This window comes from Macrosteles quadrilineatus, unplaced genomic scaffold (assembly GCF_028750875.1).
Source record: "Macrosteles quadrilineatus isolate MER2022 unplaced genomic scaffold, UCM_ALF_1.0 Scaffold_3__2_contigs__length_128488019, whole genome shotgun sequence".
NCBI lineage: Eukaryota > Metazoa > Arthropoda > Insecta > Hemiptera > Cicadellidae > Macrosteles > Macrosteles quadrilineatus.
Genome location: NW_026542596.1, coordinates 24768502 through 24794269, shown reverse-complemented (window position 1 = coordinate 24794269; position 25768 = coordinate 24768502). Strand labels below are relative to the sequence as shown.

At 35.6% G+C, this 25768-nt stretch overlaps 2 protein-coding genes across 2 annotated transcripts in view; one reads left to right on the top strand and one right to left on the bottom strand.

The window, feature by feature from the left end:
• The window catches only part of LOC128988371 (CD151 antigen), a 29332-nt gene extending 4631 nt beyond the window's left edge, over positions 1-24701 (bottom strand). The window contains exons 1-3 of the mRNA XM_054409612.1: positions 24567-24701; positions 3600-3683; positions 902-1093 (exon numbers count right to left, since the gene is read on the bottom strand). Of these exons, the coding sequence (XP_054265587.1) occupies positions 902-1093; positions 3600-3677 (270 nt within the window). The 5' untranslated portion in view covers positions 3678-3683; positions 24567-24701. The remainder of the gene's footprint in view (positions 1-901; positions 1094-3599; positions 3684-24566) is intronic.
• The window catches only part of LOC128988369 (SUMO-activating enzyme subunit 1), a 162603-nt gene that overhangs the window by 97628 nt on the left and 39207 nt on the right, over positions 1-25768 (top strand). The window lies entirely within an intron of this gene.

Genomic DNA, 25768 nt, shown 5'->3' with positions numbered 1-25768 from the left:
GATAGTGATAATCTAACAAACTTATTTCAAGAAAAGATTGTGTTTTCATACTTATGTTTCCAGAAATAGTTTATGAGTTCAATAATTGAGGACTCAAGATAATCTCTAATTTCTGTCTAGACTAGTTCTATTGAATTTTTGTAACAAAATTAGTTATTTCAATGTTAAATGATGAATTAATGAACAGTAGACTCCCTCTTATCCGGACAGCTTTAAATGGACTACACTCGGTAGAAGTGACATTTCTTTCGTTGAACAATGTTTATCAGCGCATCGGTTTAACCGGACTGGATCGGTAGGAGGTAGGCAAAACTAAAACAAATTTTGTCGTTGGAAAGATATGAGACCAGTCCGTCCAAACTTAAAAAACTTTAAAGTAAAGTAAGTAAGTGCAAGTACTTTAATGTACTTAAGTATTTGGGTTGGTTTTCGAGTGACTCCCGTAGTATGCACATGTATCTAGTCGGGTTCATACAGTGAACACTCTAAATTGTGGTGAACACTCTAAATTGAACGTTTGTACCAAATGTTAAAGTACGATACAACGTATGATCCAGTATACCGGTTGTCAGCTTAACCAGAAAACCAGTTATCCAGAGTGATCGCTGTCCCAAGGAGTCTACAGTAAATTGATCAAATTGTCGTTTGGCAAATAGTGGGTGGAGTCTTCAATACACACACCGTTGTCTCTCACAATCACAACATGGTTGATGTTCCTAGACCTAGAGTTTGTCCTTTACCAGCAATCAATTCTCCAAGTTTTTTTTTTCTAAGAGATTTATCAATTCAGTTTTCTGTGGATGAACATACAGCTTAAGTTACAGAATGAAGTTGGTGCCTTAAAGGCTTGGTTTAGGTAATTTATACAAGCAACAAAATATGTTTGAATATTTTTTCTTACCGTGAGCAGCATACATTTGACCTCCTTAGCTGCTCCCAGACACCCGAAGAACGACACAATAGCCACCAGACCACCAGTAGCTATCAGGATGTAGACTGCACCCATGAACAGATTTGTGCCGAGCAGGTCGTTGATAAAAGACTTGTCTATCAGCGTCCATACTCCAATAACAAATACCGTTACTCCTCCAAACTGGAAGAAAAACATTATTTCAGTGTTTGGGGATATTTTAGTATGACTACCAGTATCTGCCCAAAAAGGTCATTGGTTGTTGACTAATTTAAAATATTCCATAACCTAAACACAGAAGTAAGCTATGGATTTTCTACAATTTTATACAATTACAGCTTGAAATATATAAATATTGAATTTACAGGAAAGCATACTGTATCAACAAAAATGTGTTTTAGTATTGGCGTTTTTTGTTTTAAAACTTAACAATACACAGTCCATCAAATCCCAAATCTTTCTAACGTTTACTTGTTGTTAGGAAGTGTACTTAAGGTAGTCCAATGACCAACAGCAGTCAACTTTGTAAAATATGCAACCACAACAGTGAGTAAATACACCTCATATGCCTCATAGAGCATTATATCAAACATCATGAGCAACTTATCAAAACCTTCATGTCTATATTTTATTGACCAAAATGCAACAAAAAGTACTTTCAAATGTGCTTGACATGACATGTGCAACAACTTAGACACAAGTCTAGAACTACTACACTACAGATGAACAGGGCCGTATTTAGGATTTATGAGGCCCCCGGCGGCTCTTAGCAGGGAGGCCCTCTCTATATTCTGATTCTTCCACGGTTGGGTCTTAAGAGTTTAGAAATACACGAGGTACTGCTTCAACTCGATGAATTGACCTTTTGTTTCCAACAATCTGATCAACAAAAAGGCCTAAGAGACTAGCTAATAAATAAGTCTATTAATAAGCGCTGGGTCGTCTTAGTCTCCTCTGATCGTAACGGAATCATGAACGACTCATGTGGCCGCGGAGAAATGGTGAACATCTTGCGCGATCGCAGATACATCATCTTCATCTCCTTCGATCACGTTGAAATCATTAACGCCTTCTATGGCCGCGGAGAAATAGTTACAGTAGCATTTTGCTTGGACGTGATCTTCGTCTCCTCCGATCGCGGCGGAATCATGAACGACTCATGTGCATGTGGCCGCGAAGAAATTGTGAACATCTTGCGCGGTCGTGTAGACATCATCATCGTCTCCCGCGGTCACGAAAACATGATCTTCATCTTGCGCGATAGCAGGAAAATCATGAACATCTCCCGCGGCCATGTAGACATCATCATCATCATCATCTCCCACAGTCACGTAAATGTGATGCATGATAGGGGCAAAATCATGAACATCTCCCGCGCCTGTGTAGACATCTACATCGTCTCTTGCGGTCACGAAAACGTCAATTACTTTAATTTGGAAAATCAAAAAGAGTTTGACATAGATGTTCATGTGAGCAAACAAAAGACGAATGATCCACCTTCTCCTGTTGTTGACTGTTCTGTTACTAATCTAATGATTTTTTTATACAAATGAGTAGTTAATTTACAACAGAATACTGTAGTTTCAAATATTAAGAAATTTGACTAGTATAACAATAAAATTTCAATTATTTCAATGATACTGGTCAGTTTAAATTTGTGTTACAAATTGCAAACCAGAATGATTTGTAAGCAAATATTGTATTAAACAATTTTAGTTAATTATTCGGTAAGCTATTTAATTAGTGTTTTAAATTACAAACACAAACCTAAATTGTTTTAATGAAAAAACTTATTAATGTAGCCTAATTTTTATAGCAAATTATTTTACAAAGAACATATATATATTAGTTTTAACTTGTTATGTCAGTCAAGTTATCATCAGGGCCGATTTTATAAATGGGTCCAGGGGCGCAAGAGGTTGTAGGTTTGTTGGGGACACAAGAAAGAGAAAAATTTACCGCAGGGAATGTGGAGCCACAATGTGTCACAAGCAAACCTGGGCGCTTATCATGACCTTGAAATATAGTGTTCAATAATTGATTATGAAATGGTAAATATCCATAACTGACCCTAATTAGTAAAATAACATTGTTAACGAATTAAAGAAATAAAGTATTTTTCTTATGTCAAGCCTACACAAGATATATTCAAACTTCTAAGATATTATAAAATTAGTGTAGCTGTTTTATCTTTGTAATAATTTGTAATGGTATCAAAAGAAAGAAATGTTGAATATTACTCGTCCTTTTTTTATGAAGATTGATCAATATGGAGCTTTCAGGATAAAATATTTGTATATAATTTAAGTTGTTTAAAAGGTAAAAACTGCACTGGTAATTAATCTATACCTAACTAGTTATGCCACAACATATCAACACCTGTCTAGCCACGTATATTAAGGCCATACTCAAAATGGCAAAGAAAGTTCAATGTAATCAAACATAGTACACAGTTTATTACAGCTAAAGTTGCATGTGAGGATTGAGGATACACAAACAGTCTCCATGTCTACTGGCAAACTGAAATGGTCCAAGTCAACATTCAAGGCTGAGTCTGACTGTGTAATGCTGGCCATAGGTAACACAAATTAACTTACCAAAGAGTGTTAAAACCCATAACAGCTTCCAAACTTTGTTTATCAATTAGTACTCTGAATACATACTGTAGATTGTTTCAAGATATACTTACAAATATAACCAAATTAGAGATAAACATCCCATATTTGACTACTTGACCGCACCCGTTCATTTCAGAGCCGTATCCCATCACCTCCTGTGAACAATCACAAGAATTATAATCAATGCAAATTTTGCTTTTAATCACAAATTCATTTGCTACCTAGGTGTATTAAAAAGAATTGTGGTAAATTTGTGGAAATAATGCATTTTCCACCTGTACTTACCAAAAGGCTAAAAACATTATTTGAAAATCAAGTAAAAATCACATTGTTATATTTTCATATTTTAAGATAACAAATATAATAATTTCCAAAATAGCTGTCAAAATGTAGTAGGCCTATATGCACAAACCATAGACTTTAAACTTTACGGTACTGTATTTGGGATTATAGAATTGATTGTTTTTATTATTCTGGATACAAATCTCCTTTCAAATACATTTTGTTAAAGATCTTATAAACTGTCAGTTGAAGAAATATAGGTCTAACACAAAAAATTTATGTTACCTATGTTATTTATTTTTTCTTACGTTATGAAATTTTGATTCATATTTGTTCATGAAATCGAGCAAAACTGCAACTTGAAATAACAGAATAAAGAACGAAAACAAAAGTTAACAATATATCGTTAAAGTCACCATATGTTTTCCTGATTTACCGACACACTTCCAATTATTCTATAAGATCATTGTGAATAGGTAAAGACACACCACCAAGCTTCTGGAGGAAATTATAAAGTCCACTTCAACTTGTAAAGCACACATGTTTGTTGTTAATGAGACCACTAGCTGCTTGAATGATTTTCCACAGTTTTCTACAATAGTGGTCCGCAATGAATGTGGAAGAACCTGCAGCATTTGTCGAAAGTCACTGCAAAGTAGTTTCCCCCAAAAACATGCCATGGATCTTGAAATTGTAGATCCTATATGCGTGGAACTCTCATCTGAATGAGCTTCACAGCTGACCATGGCAAAGGCGGAATTTAATTGACAAATGTTATTCAAATAATTCCCGAATTTAGGTCTTGCGGCACTGTTTTCAGATTGGGAGCTTCCAATAAGTTCCTGAAAGTATGGCGAATTCCGCAATTGAGGTAAACAAACCTTTTTTATTGCAACAAAGAGTAAAAATTGAACAGTCTCGGCCAGTCTTTTCTTGCTTAAAATGTAAGCCACTGCAATGTAAACATTTAACTATCATCTGTCCGAGGTCGGATGTATCACCATGGTGGTACTGTACTGACACTCTGTATCCATCCGTCAAATGTTCCATTGGATGGGAGGTTGATGCAAGCGGTCACGTTCGCGTTAATTCCCTCCGGCCACACAGTTCTTCATCTTACTGGTGGCATTTAATTGATATTTGGATCAAACCTGGAAAATCTATTTATTTTATACTAAGCTATTAATATTTTACCAAAAACACGCTTTATTACCCTCCCTCTATGCAGCAAACCTAGGTACCTACTCGTTAAACCTAATGTGATGTTAATAGGTTTAATTGAAAATCAAATCAGGCAAAGTTCAAGAATAAAAGCCAGTTTCACTACAAGTGTATTCCACTACACCTAACATTCCGACAGCTTTAACAGTAACCCCACGACCAATTTCTCAAAACTATGCTGAGGGTTATTCATTGCCACAGAAGTGCGGTATGATGACCGACGTGACGAAGGAAAAAATATAACTTACACAGGGTGGACTTCCCTTTGAAGTACGAACGTGCCTTCTCAACAAACAGATATTTTTCCTCAAATAAAAGTATATAGATTTAATCTGCATTACACTGATGATATCGTGGAAGTGTTTACCACAAAAGGTCCATCGATACGATTTTAATACTATTTAAAGTTGCTTCCAAAAGAAGAGAAACCAGTTAACGTAGTTAATAATATGGCATGGGAAATATTTTATACATTGAATGACTAACCATACTTTGTAGTTAGCGCAATAGTGCCAATAGGCATTATTGTTTTTACACTTTTTACTCATTAAATAATGCTAAATGCTCAAAATTTGTATAATTTCACTCTATTTATCGCAGTTAGATGAATTACCGTAATCCTCAAAGGGACCTTCGATTTCGACGGGTTTCACCTAGTATAGATGATTACTAGCTGTGTACCCGTTCTACGCACGGGGATCTTTTAGTATTCAGTTGAAACCTTCATATATAAAAACAGCAGTTGGTTTGCATATTTTCAGATATGCTGGCCAAACTATTATATGCTATTATACATAGCTTCATTTTATGTTGTTTGTTGTTGTTCCGGATCGGTATGACAATCAATAAAAGGTTAAATTACCTGTCAATTCTAATGTATCCTATTACAGGAGATGCATTTCGGCAAAATTAAATCGCCATCATTAGTCCTAATACAAGGTCTTAAGCTTCCTCATTAGGTTCCTCTTGGAGTTTTTGAAACACATACACGAACTGTACACTTATACATATGACGAATAAAACATAAATACACGGTAGGCCTATGCCTACTTTTATTTTTACTATGGACATGTAGACGCGCGTCGGTCGTGTGCCGAGTCTCGACTGAAAACGCTCATTAAAAAATGGCAGTTTCCCAGCAATATACAACACTGATTCCAGGGGCCCATTTCATAATAAAGTACAAACTAATATTATTAGTAAATCAGCTGATCACCCAATGCAAATCTAATGGAAGTTACAAGTTACAAGTTGTAACTTGTAACTTGTAGTTTATTATGAAATGGGCCCCAGGTCTTTTTCCCGGTTATCAAAACTCAAGAACAATTTTATACACAAAGAATCTCTATTTTCATTTACGGATCCCCCTAAAAATTATTGCACTTGCGATTAATTAAATCCGTTATGTAAGGAAAAACCTTTTTAATCTTACTTGGTTTGGATTTGCTTTCAAAACGTGATCGGAAATTATTGCAGTATTTGTAAACAACATTCAATGTAAACATATCATTGACAGCTAGAAGAAATAATCTTGATTCGAACAGCTGTTCGTTATTTCATAAATGAATATTATGTGATAAGAACATTGGGAAAACTTTACAAAAAATCGCACAAAATTGGGTTTTTAAACGTACGTCATTTTATTTACAAAGTAGTGACTCCATATTTTAATGGCTAAAGACAATCTCGCCAATCCAGTGATTACACTAAAATGATTTGGAGTTTGATAGGTACTCTCGTTTTTTTAGGAGAAGGCCGCGTAAAATGGCTCTTGGGCCATAACAGACAGGAAGAGAGACAGAAATTTGAGACTTGTTTCAGTTTCTTTAATGTATAAAACGTAAAAATAACCTAAAAGTTTATGATTCTGAGCAATGTACAGACAAAACTCTAATTTTATTTATATAGATTAGGTAATATTATAGAAATGAACTGTAAGAAAGAAACATGAGGTCCTAAGTTCACCTCAATAAAAAAACATTTTCATTTACTATTCAGGGTTAATGGAAGAGAAAAAGGTATTTCAAAGATTTTTTTAATTTATACTCTCATACCTACATCACAGCATAACCACAATATTTTAACTTTAAAGACTAATTTTACAGTTTACTTTGATAAAGGGCTCTCTAAAACTATAATTTCATACTTAGTTAATGCGTAATTATAGGAAGGCCTAAGTGCTAACAATTCAACAACTTCATCAAGCACGTTCATTGCCATTGTTACCAGTGACTTCTGAAGGCTAGATTTTGAAAAGATTTGAATTACAAATATTCAAAACGGAAGTAAAAGTATAAATATTCTTCACAACCAGCCTACACCAACAAAGCGCTTGTCTGCTTCCATGGTCGTTGGTCATTCATTTTGATGACAACAATGCGCGAGAATACCATCGATGCTTTGTGACCTTCCTTGTATTGATAAGTACTCACTATATTCGCATGACTCAACAATCGAAACCATTCGTTACGCTGTATCGACGTAATAACTTGGGCCTAGTGATGATAATGCGAATCCATTAATATCCCCAGCAACAATAAGTACTGACCTTTAACCTCTGTATCGATATCAATCTTATATTCAACAATGGGGCCTCTGTGACACACCTAACCACAAACCAATGAACCCATGAATAACTCTGTAACAATAAGTACATAGGCTACGCATCGAAGGTTCGTACAGGCTCTGACTGTTTTAAGTTCGTCAATAACGCTTTTAAATTACGGAAATTTATCCAAATCATCATCTTACTTCACTGATTTGGTTCAAATACTTAGTGAAATCTTCCCGAGAATTGTTTTTCCAATTGTATTATAATTATCTTGTTCTTACAAGACGAATACTCTATCCAATATTGAGGGTAGGCCCACAACAATGGAAAATTCCCCGAATAATAAAAAAAACATGAACCATAACAACAGACGGCTTTATTATATTACACTGTTTACACCATAGACATACGCATTATTGTTATCTGCAGGACTATAGATATGTTGTCTTAATTCCACGTCAAGGTCAAGCACGACAAACCGGATGTGGATGTAATTAGCTGTGTCATCTTTCTCACCTGTTATACAACAAGGGGCTAGGACGACGACTAGCCATCTGTACTATTTACGGCAAATCGTGATAATGAAAGTGCTCAAAATGACCAATATTTTTCCTTTGCTTTTTTCGAAATTAATTTTTGGAAACATACAATGCAACACTTTTATTCCTTCAACTTATTTGTAATTGGTCAGAAGGAACAAGAAAAAAAATATAGAGAACATTTTTTATAAATCCATCTTGTGTATAGCAATTTTCATTAATTTTATCCTATATTCTAATACACGAGCTATGTCTGTTTGTTTGTTTGTCTGTCTATAATATATCTCGAATTCAGCGGAAGGATTTTACTAAATTTTGGAATTAGGGACTTTTAGTCCTAAAAACATGATTGGCAACAGCCATTACCTAAGGAAAATTCGTATTTCTCTACATAACTCATTTTAAAAATTAAAAAAATAACATTGGCCATGATTAAAACAGACAGATTCTCAATTTCTTTATAGGTAGTAGTGAAAAGGTGAAAATCGTTGTCAGAAGCCATTTTGAAACCAATATGATTTTTTTGTATCATATTTTAACTGCTGTCATTGGTGAGCCTAAACGTCGAACCATGGGTTTCAATGACTAGAGGGGAAATTCTGTGCAAGTAGAACAGAAAAAAACAAGATCCTAAAAGTGTATATTATTTTTTAATATATTTATCAGACCATATTTTTTAAGGGATTTCGACTGGGCGACAGTGGCAACGGACTTACCGGGGTTTCGGGTTATTCCAACCCCAGCAATATGCGAGCCCCAGGGGTTTTCTCCCAGATATTTTTTTGCATAAATTAATGTGAAAATCACACATTTCTACTTATCTTTTAATTAATTTTCCGATTATATTTGCTAGTAAATAGTCCATATAATCTCATTTAATTGCGTACTGTATTCTAGAACGTTGTAACAGGCCAAGGTTCCCTTTACACAACCTCTTGGGACAAAATCAAGCCTGTTAATCACTTGTTTACTTAACGGAAGCTGAGAATACTCTAAAATATGTACACAATGTTATTTTCCTTAAGCATTTTAAATTCCGATACATTTAAAATTAAAATGCGAATCATTAAAATAAATACGCCGGCACCAACCGACACTAGTGTCGCCCAGTTTAACATTATATTTTATGCCCTGATATTTATTATTTATTTTTGCATACTTTTACATTACAGAGTTATTATTATTTCAGCGATCAAATGTCTATGGTGTGTAATAAAATTGTTTTCCTTAAATTATAAAATGACTGTTTACGATATTGTTTTAACGAGTAAACCCAATTAAATACAACCGAGCACGGCTCGGTCCCCCAATACTTTATGTAAATTGAACTATATTCTGTGGTGTGTGTTGAATACTGTTTTCCTATAAAGTCTCCTACTGGTACGCTAATAATACTATTTACGGTCATCTGTTGAAGAATAAGAAACACTTTTTTTATATTTTTCAGTTTTAATTGAAAAAGCAAGCCCAAAGGAAAAACCGTGAAAGATATAAGAAAACGTAACACTTACAATATCAAACTGCATTATTAGGCTACATTGTTATCACAACCACAGACAATTAAGTTGTCAATATCAAAACTTAAATGCGACTTTTGACAAGGTGCCTGAAAAACGCGCCTGGAATAATAAAATAAAGCTATTTCTAAAAGGGGTATAAAATGGCAACATACGCTACAAAAAAATCCAGACCGTCCCAAAGCACATTCAAAACGTGAACAAAAGGCATTACGTCACAAAAACTCAACAGTCTACTTAAATTCTCCAAGGATTTCCCAAAATGACGTGTTTACTTTTCCAAACACCGAGGTCTCAATGACAAGAATTGTCACAGACGGTTAGTTATACCGATTACAGCGCTGAGGTGGAAAATCGCATTTCGTCTGGGCAGTTTACGGGGGCGACTCCAATCAGAGATCCCACAGCTTCGGCGAGGGACCCGGGTGTTCACACGGGAGCCGAGGACGACGATGGGAGCGGCCTTGGGGAGTGGCGAGACTCCAGACCTTCGGACCGTGAGAGCTCCTGTAGTTGTCAATGGAGGATTATCTAAATATGTGAAAGAGGAGTTTCAACAATTTCGTTCCGACGATTACTTGATACTTCCAGAATTGCTGCACGCCCGAGAACATCCACAAAAACTTGTGTTGTTGGCCTGAATTGAGCTTGGGCCTGAATCAGACCAGTATTGTCATCAAACCCCTTGGCAACCGTTTGAGAACTTTGAATGCAGTGTTTGTCTTGTGTCTTGTTTTGGAGTTAACATGTTTAGTCCAATAAATGGTTAACGCACTTTTAAAAGTTAATTCAAACTATTCTAAACGAAACGCAACTGTGTATTTTGCCATTACTTCACTTTTGCAGTAGCGTAATGTAATGAAATAGTGATGTTATAAATTCGACCTAAAATAAAGAAAGAATCATTCTCAATCGGAACTCTAGGTTAATCGGTCGTGAACCACGCACGAAAACATGTTTCATTTCATATTTTAACAGCTAGGGTAGGAAGAAGTCAACTTCAAGTCAAGTTGATGCCGAAACTACAGTATTTGAAATATCGCCCGAGTGCTGTCACTTGGCGTTTGAAATCTAGTTTGACTAGTACAAGGTAAGACCATAAATCCGTTGTTTTATGCAGCTGTAAAGGATGTGGACGCATTATGTGGCTGTCCTTGTGTTCCTTTGTGCGTGGGTCAAGGTGTAAAGCAAGTTACACACTTCATTAAATATTTTATACTTTGGGACTACAATGAACAATGACGGACAGTCTTTTTAACTTGTAATCAAAAATTGTTTGGTCAAGTTGATTTTGGAGTATTGATTCAATTCAGTTTACTTACTTAACACCACATAGACCTAAAGTGTGCCAATAAAAAACCAGAGTTTTTTTTACTTATTTCGAGCTACAAAAGTTAAGCATCGTTTAATACTACTATACTTTTGACTTTACATCGTAATTTTTTATTTATTTCAGATTTATTCATGACTAAAGCTATCTCTTGTAAACAGTACTACATTAACATATATTGCGATAGTGCACTGGAATATGAAGGCCCCCATGAATAAACTATTATAAATAAGAAGGCTAGTTAGTACAAGAGTGATATAAATAGTGACTCTTGATTTAATGTTCCTGGCCAAATTTCAATAAAGGTTCTAGGGTTCAAATAGTTCTAAATGATAAGTAGTTTTTTAGTACACAAGAAAAGTACAAAGCAAACATGGTTGAAGAGGGTTCCGCCCTCCGCGTGGGCTGGTTACCACGTAAACATGGTCCTAGAAAAAAGAACCTCGTGGCATTAATAAAGTGTTTATCGAGTTAACATAAACTGGAAAATATTCACAAGAATCTAAACTATGGCCTGGATAAACTGAATTTCATCCGAGGATTTTTGATTTTTTTCTTTAATATGGGGTATTTGGCCACGAGAAATCGATTGGAGTGCGTTTGATTAGGGTCTCTCCAGTCTAGCTAGAATCGGTCAACACGATACATCTCAAGATCGGTAACCGAATGATACGATACCATCGATACCTTGTGATTTACTGATCTCCTTCATTCTGATAATCTATAATTGATTATCCGCCAATGTCGTGCCAATGAATTACTACACTAACCACTGCCTTGCATTCGCCCAACAATTGCAATGCATTTCTAGTGATGTGACGAGTCGAGTACTTGACTCGTTAAGTATCGAGTCCAATGAAGTATCGAGTCGACTCGATACCAAATCGGCGATACTCGAGTACTATTACTCGTGAACTTGCTAGATCCGCCGCTACAAGTCCATAGCGCTTGGGTTGGGTGCATTTAATACTCGTACTCGTCTACTCGAGTCGAGACTCGGATGTTGTTCCAGATTTTGCCACTACGAGTCGACAGCGCTTGTGTGCTTGACACTGACAGTTCGTATTAATACACTGCTAAAATGTTCAAGATATAGTTTCAAAACTATCCGCTACGAGTACATAGCGCTCGAGTAATTTGCTTACTCGAGTCAAGACAAGACACTGTTATTAATCTAAGTTTTATAATAACGAATAAAATCCATAATTAATTATCAACTCAATGTGAGATGAATCGCTCTCATCTTAAATCTACACAGAGTATAAAACGAGTCCGAGCCAAGTCTGTCCGACTCGAGTAAAGGGACTCGAGTCCGAGTCAAACAAGTTCCATTTCCAGTATTCGCACGGCAGCTACGAGTCAACCAACAGAGCTTCGGTGCTATACAGGTAAGAATCGAGTCCAGTACTCGAGTACCGACTCGAGTAGTTGTGGTATCGAGTCGAATTGACTCGAGTTGGGAAAGTACTCGACTCGTCACATCACTATGCATTTGCAGGACCTCGCCACAAAGCCTACAAGGTTCGTAAGAGAGCGTAAAGAACTGTAGAGGGCGGACCTCGCGAATGTAGGCCAAGGTTATGGTAAGGTCATCAGCTGTACTGCTGTATTGTGGCGGGAATGTGGTAAGCCTTTCCCGCCTTTATGTCGCTCCTCGCTCCTCGTCAGACCACTAGCACCAGGGGAGAGTCAAGTGGATGATGCAATGAGGAGGACGACCGGCGAGGGAGGTGGTTATGCAGGCTTGTTGCTTTCTTTGAGGAGGATCAACTCCTTGACTACTCATGTAGAAAACCATGTTTGGAGTACATTATTATTATATTATATTCTTCAATCATACTCAGCTCAATATAAGCGCCAAAGTGTGTTTAGCTGTCTCGATTAACTGTCACGTCAGACGTCACTCGTCGAAAGTAGAATGTAGAATAATCACCGTCGGCTATTCATCTAGATTATTCTGTAGCAATGGAGGTTATTTTATAATTATTGACCTACTTTCTACCTTGGTTTTCTGGTATTCGCTTGTTGCGTTTTCTAGTTTAATTGGTTGCTAATCCATACATGTTAAATTTTGTCGTAAAAATTCGATGTATTGGAGAAATCAGTCGGTGAGCTCACTTATCCAGTGAGCAGTGAGTTGTTTGGCGTGGTTAATGACAATCCTTCTAATAAAATGGCAAATTAAAAATATAATAGACTGCCTAGTTTGTAGGACTACGATAACAACCTTTGCATTAAACTTTGTGCTATATTTAAACGTTTGGTAATTATTTATAGTCCAGTAGATATACACTTTTTACCTGGAAAGTATTCCGAAGTTGATGGAATTTTAACATGTTGTCTGGGGGTACTCTGGGATGTATATCCTGTGGTTTAACCTCTAATACCCTGTGCTAACTTTGGGAAGGGGCAATAACTTCAAAATGTTCGGTATTTTTTATGTTTTAGCGAATTTCCCTATAGGGAAGTAGCTATTACCGTAGGTCTCATGGTAAGACCTAAGCCCGGGAGCGATTTACTTTTTCATTTTGATGTCCCCAGAGGCCAAAAACACCATTCGTTCAAATTTGTATATATCTATATATAGAGATATAATATATATATACTAGCTGACCCGGCGAACTTCGTATCGCCTAAGTTATAGGTTTCCCCTAAGACAGACCGATGGAAAGAAAGTACCGTTACGTTTAATTTTCAAGATGATCTCGTTCGCATCGCTCAATCACGTCCTGGTTGAAGTTCGTTCGCTACGCTCACTCACCTTTGGGTTGGAGCTCGTTCGCTACGCTCACTCACCTTTAGGTTGGAGCTCGTTCGCTGCGCTCACTTGCCTTCAGGTTAGCTCGTTCGCTACGCTAACTCGCCTCCAGGTTGAAGTTCGTTCGCTACGCTCACTCACCTTTTGGTTGCAAATTAGCTGTTGTCATAAATGTAAAAGAAATAATAGTGCTGCACCCTGTTGGTAATCCTTGTAACTTTAATGCTATTGAACATCATAGAACAGAACCAACTTGTTTTAAATTGAAACAGCTGTTAAGATTCATTAATTCCATTTCTCATAAGGTTAACATGGGAAACTCCAGAGCCACTGGGGCGGAGCCCTTTTAAGAATTTCGAAACGGGAAATAGTTTACGTCCGATTCGCATACCTACAGAATTTACACACCAAATTTCATAACGATCGGTGAAGTCGTTCCGGAGGAGTTTGCAGACAAACACTGTGACACGAGAATTTTATATATTAGATATATATATATGTGTGTGTGTGTGTGTGTGTGTGTCCATCCGCACGATAACTTGAGTAATTTTTGTCCGATTTTGATAAAGTTTGAGTTCGCGAACCAGCATGATCGGACTATGGGAACGGGGGTTTATGGGGGGTTTTATGGGGTAAAAATAGGGTTTTCCCATTTTTAACCCTAAAAACACAAAATTTCACAATTTCTTTCTAAACCATTTTGTAGAGCTTAAAAAAACAAATAATTTAGTATATTGAAGCGTTATTATGCGCCTAATGGTTACGGAGAAAATTCAAAAAAAATTTAAATTTTAAAATTCCCATGTTATTCTTATGGAGAATAAGTCAACTGTTGTAGTTTGCTTGTTTATGAACATATTTTGATTGATTTTGGAAAATACTTTTATTTCTTACTAAACTATTATCATTATATATAAAAAAATCTTTTTTACCCTCCCTGTTGCAGCAAATCTAAGTACTCGTTAAACTAATTCTATTTAAATAGGAAATAAATGTGCTATTTTAATGGAGGCATTTTAGTGTAAATCCAATCAGGTTAATGGAAATTCGCTTAGTCTGCAGGTTTGCTGCGGCGGGGGTATTTTGTGTATATGTGTTAAATTAAACATATTTTGTGTACCACTATGCATTACAAAGTTGTAGACATCACTGATGTCACTGAGATCCCCTACCGTGTCCTGGTGAGGACAAGGTAGGGTGAACGAACTATTCATAGGGGAAGTGGTAGATCGCGTGTAAACCACCTTTACCTCGCATAGCAACCATCAATAACCACAGTTGTGCATATCGGTATTGGACGAACTGCGCTCTGTTTGAATTGTTCTGATTGTCACTAAACTGATTAGTTAGGAAGTATTTCGTGACAATTTTCAATAAAGCTGCGAATGGATTTGAAAGGATAGAATGTCACTTTTGTCCTCTGCATGCAGATAATTTCTTATACTTCTAATACGACACTACGTTTTTTTTAATTTCCGTTGGAAACTGATATAATGAAATAGTTTTAGTATTGACAAAGACAAAAGAGTACGTCTCGCTTGTTTGTGGTATTGGTTTCACAGTAGATACAGTAGAGTCCCGCAAACTCGGCTCTCGATAACCCGGCAGTCTGGATAACTCGGCCATCACTTAGCTCAGAAAATTAGTGATTTTTTGAGTCCGAGTTAAAAATGGACTCAAGCCAAATCATTCGCAACTCATACTAAGGTTTTGTTGTACTATATCTGATGACTTAATACTGACTTGTACTATAAACATAAATAAAAAAGGCGGTTAAAAAGCTTAAAAATTGTATTGTTCTTAGTTCCTGATAACCCGGCATTTCACAAACTCGGCACCCTTCCAGTCCACATTACGCCGAGTTTGCGGGACTCTACTGTAATGGCGTTTCACTAAAAACAAAAGTTTGCGTTATCTACCAAAACTCTTAAAATGTCAGGGTTTTCACCTCTGCTAACACTGCTTGAAAGGTTTTTATGAGGTTAATTAAGTAGCTAGGAGTTGACCTATTCCTAATCTGTCTACTTTTCAATCTGTGCTTGTACTTAAACAAATCGTGAGATTGTTTATAATATTACCCATTTCGCTGTTTATTTCTTTAATACCTTGCTCGTCTTACATTATTTTACGAATTGTTTAATAGCTGCACTGAATTGGCAATACAAAATAAATACCCCCGCCGCAGCAAAGCTGCAGAATAAGCGAATTTCCATTTGCCTGATTGGATTTACACTAAAATGTCTCCTTAAAAATATCACATTTATTCCCTATTTAAATAACATTAGTTTAACGAGTACTTAGGTTTGCTGCAACAGGGAGGGTAAAAAGGTGTTTTTTTTTGTAAAATGTTAATAGCTTAGTATGAAATGAATGCATTTCCCAAATTTGGTCAAAATATGATCACAAGCAAACTACAACAGTTTACTTATTCTCCATAAAAATAACATGGGAATTACAGTTTTTTTGAATTTTCTCCGTAACCATTAGGCGCATAATAACGTTTCAATATACTAAATTGTTTGTTTTTTAAGCTCTAACAAAATGGCTTGAAAAGAAAATGCTAAATTTTAAGTTTTTAGCGTCAAAAATGGGAAAACCCGATTTTTACCACATAAAACCCCCCATATAGGCCTACCCCTGTTCCCATGTAGTCCGATCATGCTGGTTCGCGAACTCGTCCGAAAAAACGTAGGTTTACACGTTTGTACCAAATTTCATCAAAATCGGATGATTTTTGCTCGAGTTATCGCGCTAACGGACACACACACACACACACACACACACACACACACATATATATATATATACATATATAAATATATATATATATGAATTTGAACGGATGGTGTGTTTGGTCTCTAGGGACCTCAAAACAAAAAAGTAAATCGGTCCCGGGTCCAGGTCTTACCATGAGTACTACGGTAATAGCTTATTCCCTATAGGGGAAATTCGCTAAAATATACAGTACACATAATAACTTGTAATCCAGAATGTTATTGATGTCAGTGAACTTGCTCATTGATTTCTCTTGAAAGTAAATACCGATCATTACAAGTGAGCAGTTGTTTACAACTTCAGAAACAAATTGTTCCACTTAAAACTAATGTTGAAGAAAGTTTGAAGCTGAAGGCTATTATACCTAATGTTCCAAACAGAAAGAATGACTCATCTTCTTCAAGTTCAAGGTTGGTTCTTAAACAGTCTACTGAATATGGAGGTAGAGAAATATGGTTGAGAATAATTACAACTGTGGAGTCCATCTTTCAATATCTAAATAGAACACGCAATGAAAGCTAGGCTTCAACATGTGTGATTTCTTATTTCACGTCTCTAATAGGCCTATCATAATTTAAAATGGTAAATATAATATTTTGAGACACGTTTTTTATATGCGTCTATCGGTATAGTTTTCCCCTCTGACGACCCTGTATTTTGTTAACTTAAAGTTAGATTGTTCTTTGTATTTCTATAATATACTTAGGCAACCATATTTTTTTGCCTGAGTGGTGCATGTAGTGTGTTTTTACTGTTTATTTATAAAGCGACTATTTCAACAACATTTTTAAACTATGCGGTTCATAGAGTTGAATGGCATTCTATTTTACGATAATCATATATCCATTCAAGCAACAACTTTTAAGCCTAGGTGTCATACCAATGAGAGGTAATAAACAGTTGGTATCAATGTTGTGTTTGTTTTAAAACACTATCATCTCTCCACGAGCACGCGTCAGTTTGGCAACATAAGCATGCATGCTAGATCGTTATCAATGCCTTTCCTGCCTGGACGCGCTATACTATCAACCAGCGGCGTTCGTTCCAATGAGTAATTTTGGTCACTCATTTGTTACTACTAGTTAGTTACTAGGGCAACCAACTTGGCTTGGCATAACTTGAGAACTAATATTGTAGAACATATATCTGCCCATTGAAAACTGCCGTCTAATCCAGAATCCTATATTACAAGGGTTACAGAAATTTTGCAAATTAGATTATTGAGTACGCAACTAGGCATAAATTGACCTAGATTAGAATAAAATGAATTGGTATGGTTGGTTGGGTGATGTATTCAACTGAACAAGTAGACTTTGTCGCCCTTTGGTAAAATCTTTTAATTTGTTTTGGTATACTTTAATACTTTTAAATACTCCGTAAAAAAAAATGGATAACAAGATCATGTGGTTAGACATAATAAACCAGAAACTAGCCTTCGACTACCGGTACTCTAAACGAATTTGTAGAAAGAGAAATTAAGCCACGCCTGAGCGAAAGTAAGGACGACCCGGTTAGGCAACCTAGCCCTATTAGCATGAACTACTCGCCTACTCGCACTACTCATTCTACTCACGGCTGTGTTCTGTCAGTGAGTATTGTTGGGTGTTACGTCATCACTTGCCAGCGTACCACCTGTCTATCTATCTACCACCTGCCATATGTCTCTATACAGGACACACAGTATTGGAGCCTCCAATGGTGTTGATGCCGCATTTCGATCGTATAGAATTTCATATTCTGATTTCTACGCCAGAATATGTTCATAATACATGGTAGGCAATGAGAGCGCCCCGATTTTCTTTCGTTGTCATATAGAAAAGCAACAATGAATGAACAGCTATGCTTATAACATCAATCAAACTGTGCCATTTTTGTAAACATTGTGCCTCAGGCTTGTAATACTGAGATTTTGATCTAGGAACCTATTTTTAAAATAATGATTCTTGTGCAAACACCCAGAGATTGTTTGGACCACATTCCATACTTTGTCAATATGGCGCTATAGGGAACTGGGTAAAACTATTTAGGATAACAGCTTGAACCATAAAAAATTAACTGTTGGTGCCACAAAACTTTTTGTACACCAGCAAATGTTGAAAGAGTGTGAGTCGCAGTAAAAAGTCCAAAGAGGTTTATCAAAATGATTTCGTTGTTGAAAGCTTTACGTTGACTCTTTGCTTTCTTTGGGGTTCTCCCTATAAGCTACTTGAAATTTAAGGTTTTTTTAGGCAACTGCCCTAGAAAGTTTCTGGAATGTCCAAGAAACTAAAGTGATTCTTGAAGAAATGTTTGAAGTAGTTTTTTTTTAGTATTCGATGGCGTTTTCAAGTGACTGAAAAGGATGTCAAGTAGGACAAGGACGTAGCTTAAAGGATTTTGTTTTCAAGAAATTTAAAAATGACTTTGTTAAGTTAAAATGGCAAAAGACTGTGTTTTGATGTGCTATTTATATGTATAGGGTAAATAGTATTAAATTTGTACAATTTATAAATTGGTGCGATTTCATTGCCCCACCCTGTATTTCATGAGGGAATTGTACGCTCGACATGAAGATGTGCCCCAGCAGCACGAAACAGCAGTCATCTACTACATCACGGATCGTTTGACGCAAAAGGTAACTTAAACCATTTTATATTGCAATTTTCGATCCAGAGGCTAACCCATCATGAAATCTAAAACAAGGTTTCACCAATACAGTATTCACCGATACTTAATTAGTTGTACGTAAAACCGTAGATTTGGTAAAACCTGGTTTGTAATTCGACCAGTAAACCACAAGCCGGTCATGTTTCATTCATCAGCACAGAGCAGCGAGCCACTGATACAAGAATGTAGGTGCTGAGGAGAAGGGGTCAGCACGACCCACATAGAGTTGCGTCAGACATTCCTCAGTTCTGCTTCTGCTACTACTCTACTACTGTGGTGCTGGTTCAAACCTTGACAACAAGGCCTGATGACTGGTGGGACAGGGGAGACTACTTGGTTTTACTAAGCCATTCTTTTCAACGACAGTTTAGGAGGACCAAATAAGAACCAATTAAGGATGTTAACAAATAACAATGAAAGCTGTACCTAATTCAATGCCTATCTTTATCTAGGGTTTTTACGTGTGACTATATAAGTGGTAGAGTAGAACTGGACAGTGGACACTCTAATTCCATGAAGCTGTATCCAGACTTATCCAGTTTTAGAATAAAAAGAACGTACTTGAATTGAACCACCCAAAGCGTTTGCTGATCTCTGATTTCGGTCGAATACACCAAACTTACAACCAAAACAAAATCTTCATCACTATGTATTCGAAAATAGCTCATTTCCATACATATGAGATCTTCGAAAATCGTCAATTTCCATGGACAAAAATGGTGATCAGCTGACTTTTCCTGACTTATCTAAAGATTACATTACATTACTTTCTACAACACAAACATAATTCAGTTAATTTGTGTTTTTACCAGGAAAGTTTTGGGGTAGTTTTGATTTTTTCCATTTCTTATGTATTTTGGGGTGCTGAATCCGAATCTGAGGTTTGCCAACAAAAATTCTTGACGCAACATTGACAAAAATGAGAAAAATATGGAAAAAATGATATTTTTTGTAATATTTAGCTTATAACTCACAAACTATCAACTTTTTGTTATTAGTCTATATTATAAAAATTAAAGTACACAAAATTTGCTACAAAATGTACCCCTAATGTGTAAATCTCCGATGAACCGTTTAAGCTCCAGAGCTATTTGAAAATTGGAACATTTTGTGTTAGTTTTTAAATTTCTCCAATTATTCTGTAAATGACATATATTCATTGTATATGCCCAGGCAAAGGTCTTGTATAAATACAAAGTGTTAAAATTGATTAATTTTGTGTTACTGAACCGTTGACATTTTATTTAGTGTACAGAAAAGTTACACGAACTGTTGCCGTTAAATTATCCTCGCCCAGAGGGTTGTAATGAGGCAGGTTCTGGCAAACGTTTCGATGCATTATTTGTGAGCATTCTAGCTTGTTCATCTGGACAATAAAAAAAGGTTAAAAGTAAAAAATTACACATAATAATAAGTGATACCAAAATCAAAATTATCAAAATTAAAATAACACCAATCTATTAATCATGTAATATCTTATGCACCTGATGACGTGATAATAAGATATACGTAAATAATAAAATGTTATGTAGGCATATACTGTTGCTAAACATTTACATTGTGTGTAGATTTGATAGATTGTAGGTCCTAGGGCGTAGGGCATAGGCCTACATGAGAGTGGTAAGGGTTAATTGACTTAAGATAGTCAATACAAATTTTGGCTAGAAAAATAAATCCAAGTTGCCTCACTGCCCCCAACTCAAGCAGCTGTGTGGACATAACTCGCTTAGAGTTAACATTCGGGTGAATGAATGGGGGTGAAAAAAATTAGTACTGGCCTATGGTAACAGTGCCAATCACTCTAAGCCATGCATCAGTCTTGAAATTTTACACAGACAATTTTATAATGGGTGCCAATACGATTGAGGATGTACAATAGGCTGTGATGCTAAAGTCTAAGTAAGTAAGAAAGTAAGTATAGTACCTACCAAACGCACATTCCTTTATTTATTAACTTGTTAAATCTACACACAATATAAATGCTTAACAACAGTATATGCCTACATAAAATTTTAATATTCACGTATATCTAAATATCACGTCATCAGGTGCATACGATATTACATGATTAACAGATTGCTGTTATTTTAATTTTGATAATTTTAATTTTGGTATTACTTATTACTATGTGTATTTTTTTTTACTTTTAACCTTTTTTTAGTTGTCCAGATGAACAAGCTAGAATGCTCACAAATAATGCATCGAAACGTTTGCCAGAACCTGCCTCACTACAACCCTCTGAGCGAGGATAATTTAAACGGCAACAGATCGTGTAACTTTTCTGTACACTAAATAAAATGTCAACGGTTCAGTAACACAAAATTAATCAATTTTAACACTTTGTATTTATATAAGACCTTTGCCTGGACATATACAATGAATATATGTCATTGACAGAATAATTGGAAAAATTTAAAAACTAACACAAAATGTTCCAATTTTCAAATAGTCCTGGAGCCTAAACGGTTCATCGGAGATTACCACATTAGGGGTACATTTTGTAGCAAATTTTGTGTACTTTAATTTTATCATATAGACTAATAACAAAAAGTTGATAGTTTGTGAGTTATAAGCTAAATATTACAAAAAATATCATTTTTTCCATATTTTTCTCATTTTTGTCAATGTTGCGTCAAGAATTTTTGTTGGCAAACCTCAGATTCGGATTCAGCACCCCAAAATACATAAGAAATGGAAATAATCAAAACTACCCCAAAACTTTCTCGCTATGAGTAAATTTAAATACAAATTTACTGGATTAACAATACTTTGCCTGAAATCAACATAGTTACAACTGAAGTATGTTTTAAGTTCTGGAACAAAAGAATGCATCTAAATTTAAAAATCTTTCCTGGCTCCTAAATAGTAAATCAAAATTGACCATTGCAAACAAATTATTACTATACAAAGTAATCCTGAAGCCAATTTGGACTTATGGAATCCAACTGTGGGGAACATCCAGTATGTCGAACATAAACATCATCCAACGATTTCAGTCAACAGTTTTAAGGTTCATTCTGCAAGCCCCGTGGTATGTTAATAACAATATCCTTCACAAGGACAGTGGAATTCCTACGGTTGAAGAGGAAATAAATTTAGTGCAAAATATTTAAAGAAACTTGAAAATCACCCTAATCACCTGGCTCTAAACCTCTTGGACAACAGTACCAGTATATACAGGCTAAAAAGGATTCATGTTTTGGATCTAAGCACACGTTTTGTTTGAACAATTTAATTTTCCCTTGTTTATTTACATATTTATTTTTTCATTTAAATATTTTTAAGTTAGCTCTGTCAATGGACAGAGATTAACTAACGTTTTATTAAAAGTTGTTATTGTATTTGCTAAATGTTCTAAAAATGAACAGATTGTAAATAAAATTGTGATAAAAAAAAACTGAAGTTCCCGGTTAGCTTTGGTAATTTGTTGATGTTCAATCAGCTGAATTTTACAATAAACTTAATTGTGCAGCCGTATTGTGTTTAGATTAGAAAACTGAATTGAAAACGAAATATCAGATATTTTTTAAGTTTTATGAAGTAGTTTTTTTTCATCGTAATGAAAAATATCATTCAATACTCGTCACGAAAGACCCTTTGTACTTTCCGCCAACTTCCAGATGACTCAACAGGAACCAGTTTGTTTTTAGAAACCTGGTCGTGGTCACATCAGCAACTGCAAGCGAACATCCTCTATGGACCAGAGGAGGCGATTTCTAAATGTGAAGATGTTTTATAAAATAAGCTAAGCTCAAAGGAGGAGTAACATAATGATTCTTTATGGTTACAATGTAAATAAATACCGGGGAAATTCCAAACGTCTGGAAAACCTAGATACACACCATAACAACAAAATTTTTACGGCATGACAGATTTTACCATTTACAAATAAAAATCGTTTTGGTACTACATTAAAAAATCTCAATCTGCATTGGTTGGATTTAACTTGAATCGTCGTTGAGCATAAACAACTTAAAAATACGAATGGCGTATAAACACAACAAGTAGGGCCTACTGCCACCAGGGAATAAATAAACATTGTTACCGTAACTAATTCTGAACTGCAGTATAGATAAAGGTATGTTCAATCGATATTCTATTCGGTCACAGTAAAATGGCTCAAAGGAAGTGCGGATATGCGTGCTGACTGAGACGACAGTACGAGTGTGCATTTTGTACATAATTGACGTTGTTATGTTAGTACGGCTGCGGTAGGCCTGCAGTAGTACCTGCAGTGTTGACATGGTGTGATAACAAAGCAATCACATTTGACATATCTGACATATACATGATTTCTGTTGCCTTGACTTTTGCTAATTATAGCATGCAATGAGAAACACGTTCGTCGTGCTTGGTTGTCACACAATTCCTAAAACAATTCCCAGAAAAAACAAACATAAATAAAATATATAAATTGCGGTAAATGACGTAATTGGTGCATGCAACTAAATACTGTATACACTTGACTATATACTACAACGATGTGTTGTAACATTATATTGACATACCGTGTGGTCAAGTTGTCATGTTTCGCCGACTGCAATGCTAACTGTACCTCTGTACCACTTGCCCAGTATTAAAAGCCAAGTGATACAGCAAATTGCAATTCTGAGAGCCGATTTTGATTCAAGCAAACAAAAATGAACATAAATCTCTGTGAAGTTCTATTGTAGCTGTAAGGAATCTTCTCTGTTTTTATAACAATGATTACGCAAATTAATAGTGTAGCAATTCTTAAATAATCGAACTTTCTGAATTAGGGTAGTTATTTTTGGCAATTTAATTCGTCGCTTCACGACATACGACACCCTAATATCTATGACAAACAAAAAAAAAAAAAACAGAGATCCTTTGGTACCCACAGAGTAATGGTAAGTGCAATTTTTCGCCAATTCTGTAGGGACTCTTATCAACACCAAACACACGTACCGTACACGATCAAACATTCATGAAACTAAAACTAAACTTCAAACCTAAAATATTCTCGGAAGCCTTACAATACAAGTACAAACACTGTTTCGCTAATAACCACAAAATCTTAATAATTGAGATGTGAAATAATTAACATATCATTTAAGAGTAGGTAGTCATGTTTGATAATGACAACTTTGCTTTGCAAAAACAATGTAGGTAACTTACTGTGTTCAGGCAATAAATTCGGTAAAATTTTTGTTACCAATATTCTAATCTATATTCTTACTTCTTGCTACAGGATAAAACACATATGTATGAAATACAAAGAACAATTTGAACAACTTCCAAAATTATTATATCTATTTTTTAGATTTACCGTTATCAAACTTAACGAATCCTGCATAAACGCGTTAAAATTTGAACGGGTTTCTTTCAAACAAAAGCATAACCTTAAACACGTTTAAAACTCTTATTGAAACCACTTGCAAAAATTAAAAAAACTTACCTAGGTATAAAATAATCCAAAACGCCCACACCACATGCGTAACACAAAACGCGCATGAAAAGCAAGTCTCCACGCACTACTGTCACCAACAGATAGCGAAGACTGGAAGAATAATGGAATTAAACAAGTGAGTTCCAGTTCCAGCAGTCCTATCGCCAGTTGTGTGTGTGCGCGACGTGAATGCGCAGACGACTCGTTCGTGTTTGTTTACCATTGGAGGGGCGCACTTTCACTTTCTCACCAAAAGCATCATTGAGCTAGCTGGACTCCGTAGTCGTAGTCCGTGCTAAAGTGCATGGTGGAAGTAAGTGCACCACTGTTCTACCTTACAGTATTTGGTATTTTATTCCAAACACGAATATTAAAAAAAATTCAGAAATGTACTATACTATTTATTTTAAACCATTTAAGTGAAAATATTTTGTTCAGGGTAATTAGTGACACCGTGACCGTGACACATATCATAATGCCAGAATCTACAGTATTTACTAATATAGCCCCACCGCAGCAAACCTGCAGACTAAGCGAATTTCAACTTGTCTGATTACATTTTTACTAAAATATTTCCATAAATAACACATATTTATTCCCAATTATTAAATAACATTAGATTTAACGAGTGCTTAGGTTTGCTGCTACGGGGAAGGTAAAAAGTGTTTTTTAACCATACGTAAATAGTATAGGGAAATAAATTTGCCAAATTTTAGCATCATATATCCATATACAAGTAAACTTCAACAGTTTTAATTTTACCCATAAGAATAACATGAGAATTTTTAAATAAGGTACACCTTTTTTTGAATTTTCTCCATGACCGTTTGGACATCTGTAATCACAACTAAATTGGGCATGAACATTCATGGTGAAACAGTGAACATATTCGGTGATCACAGCGATATCATCTACTTCTCCTGCCATTACGACAAAACAGAGACCTGTTTCGCAGTGTTGAAGTTCGCGTTAACATGAAGATGCAATCAGCCAGAAATAAATTTTACTAAACCGTCATCTTCTTCGTGTCTTATGGGCGCGATACAATCTTGGAAATCTTTTGCGATGACAGAGGGATCATTAACCTCTGTAATATTTATATTTAGTAATTATGGTAATTATATTGGTTCTGGATAATTATGATTGGTGCTATACACTTGGCAAAATGTGATTTTCATTTGCGCAATTTTTGCACCCGCTTATGGCAATTA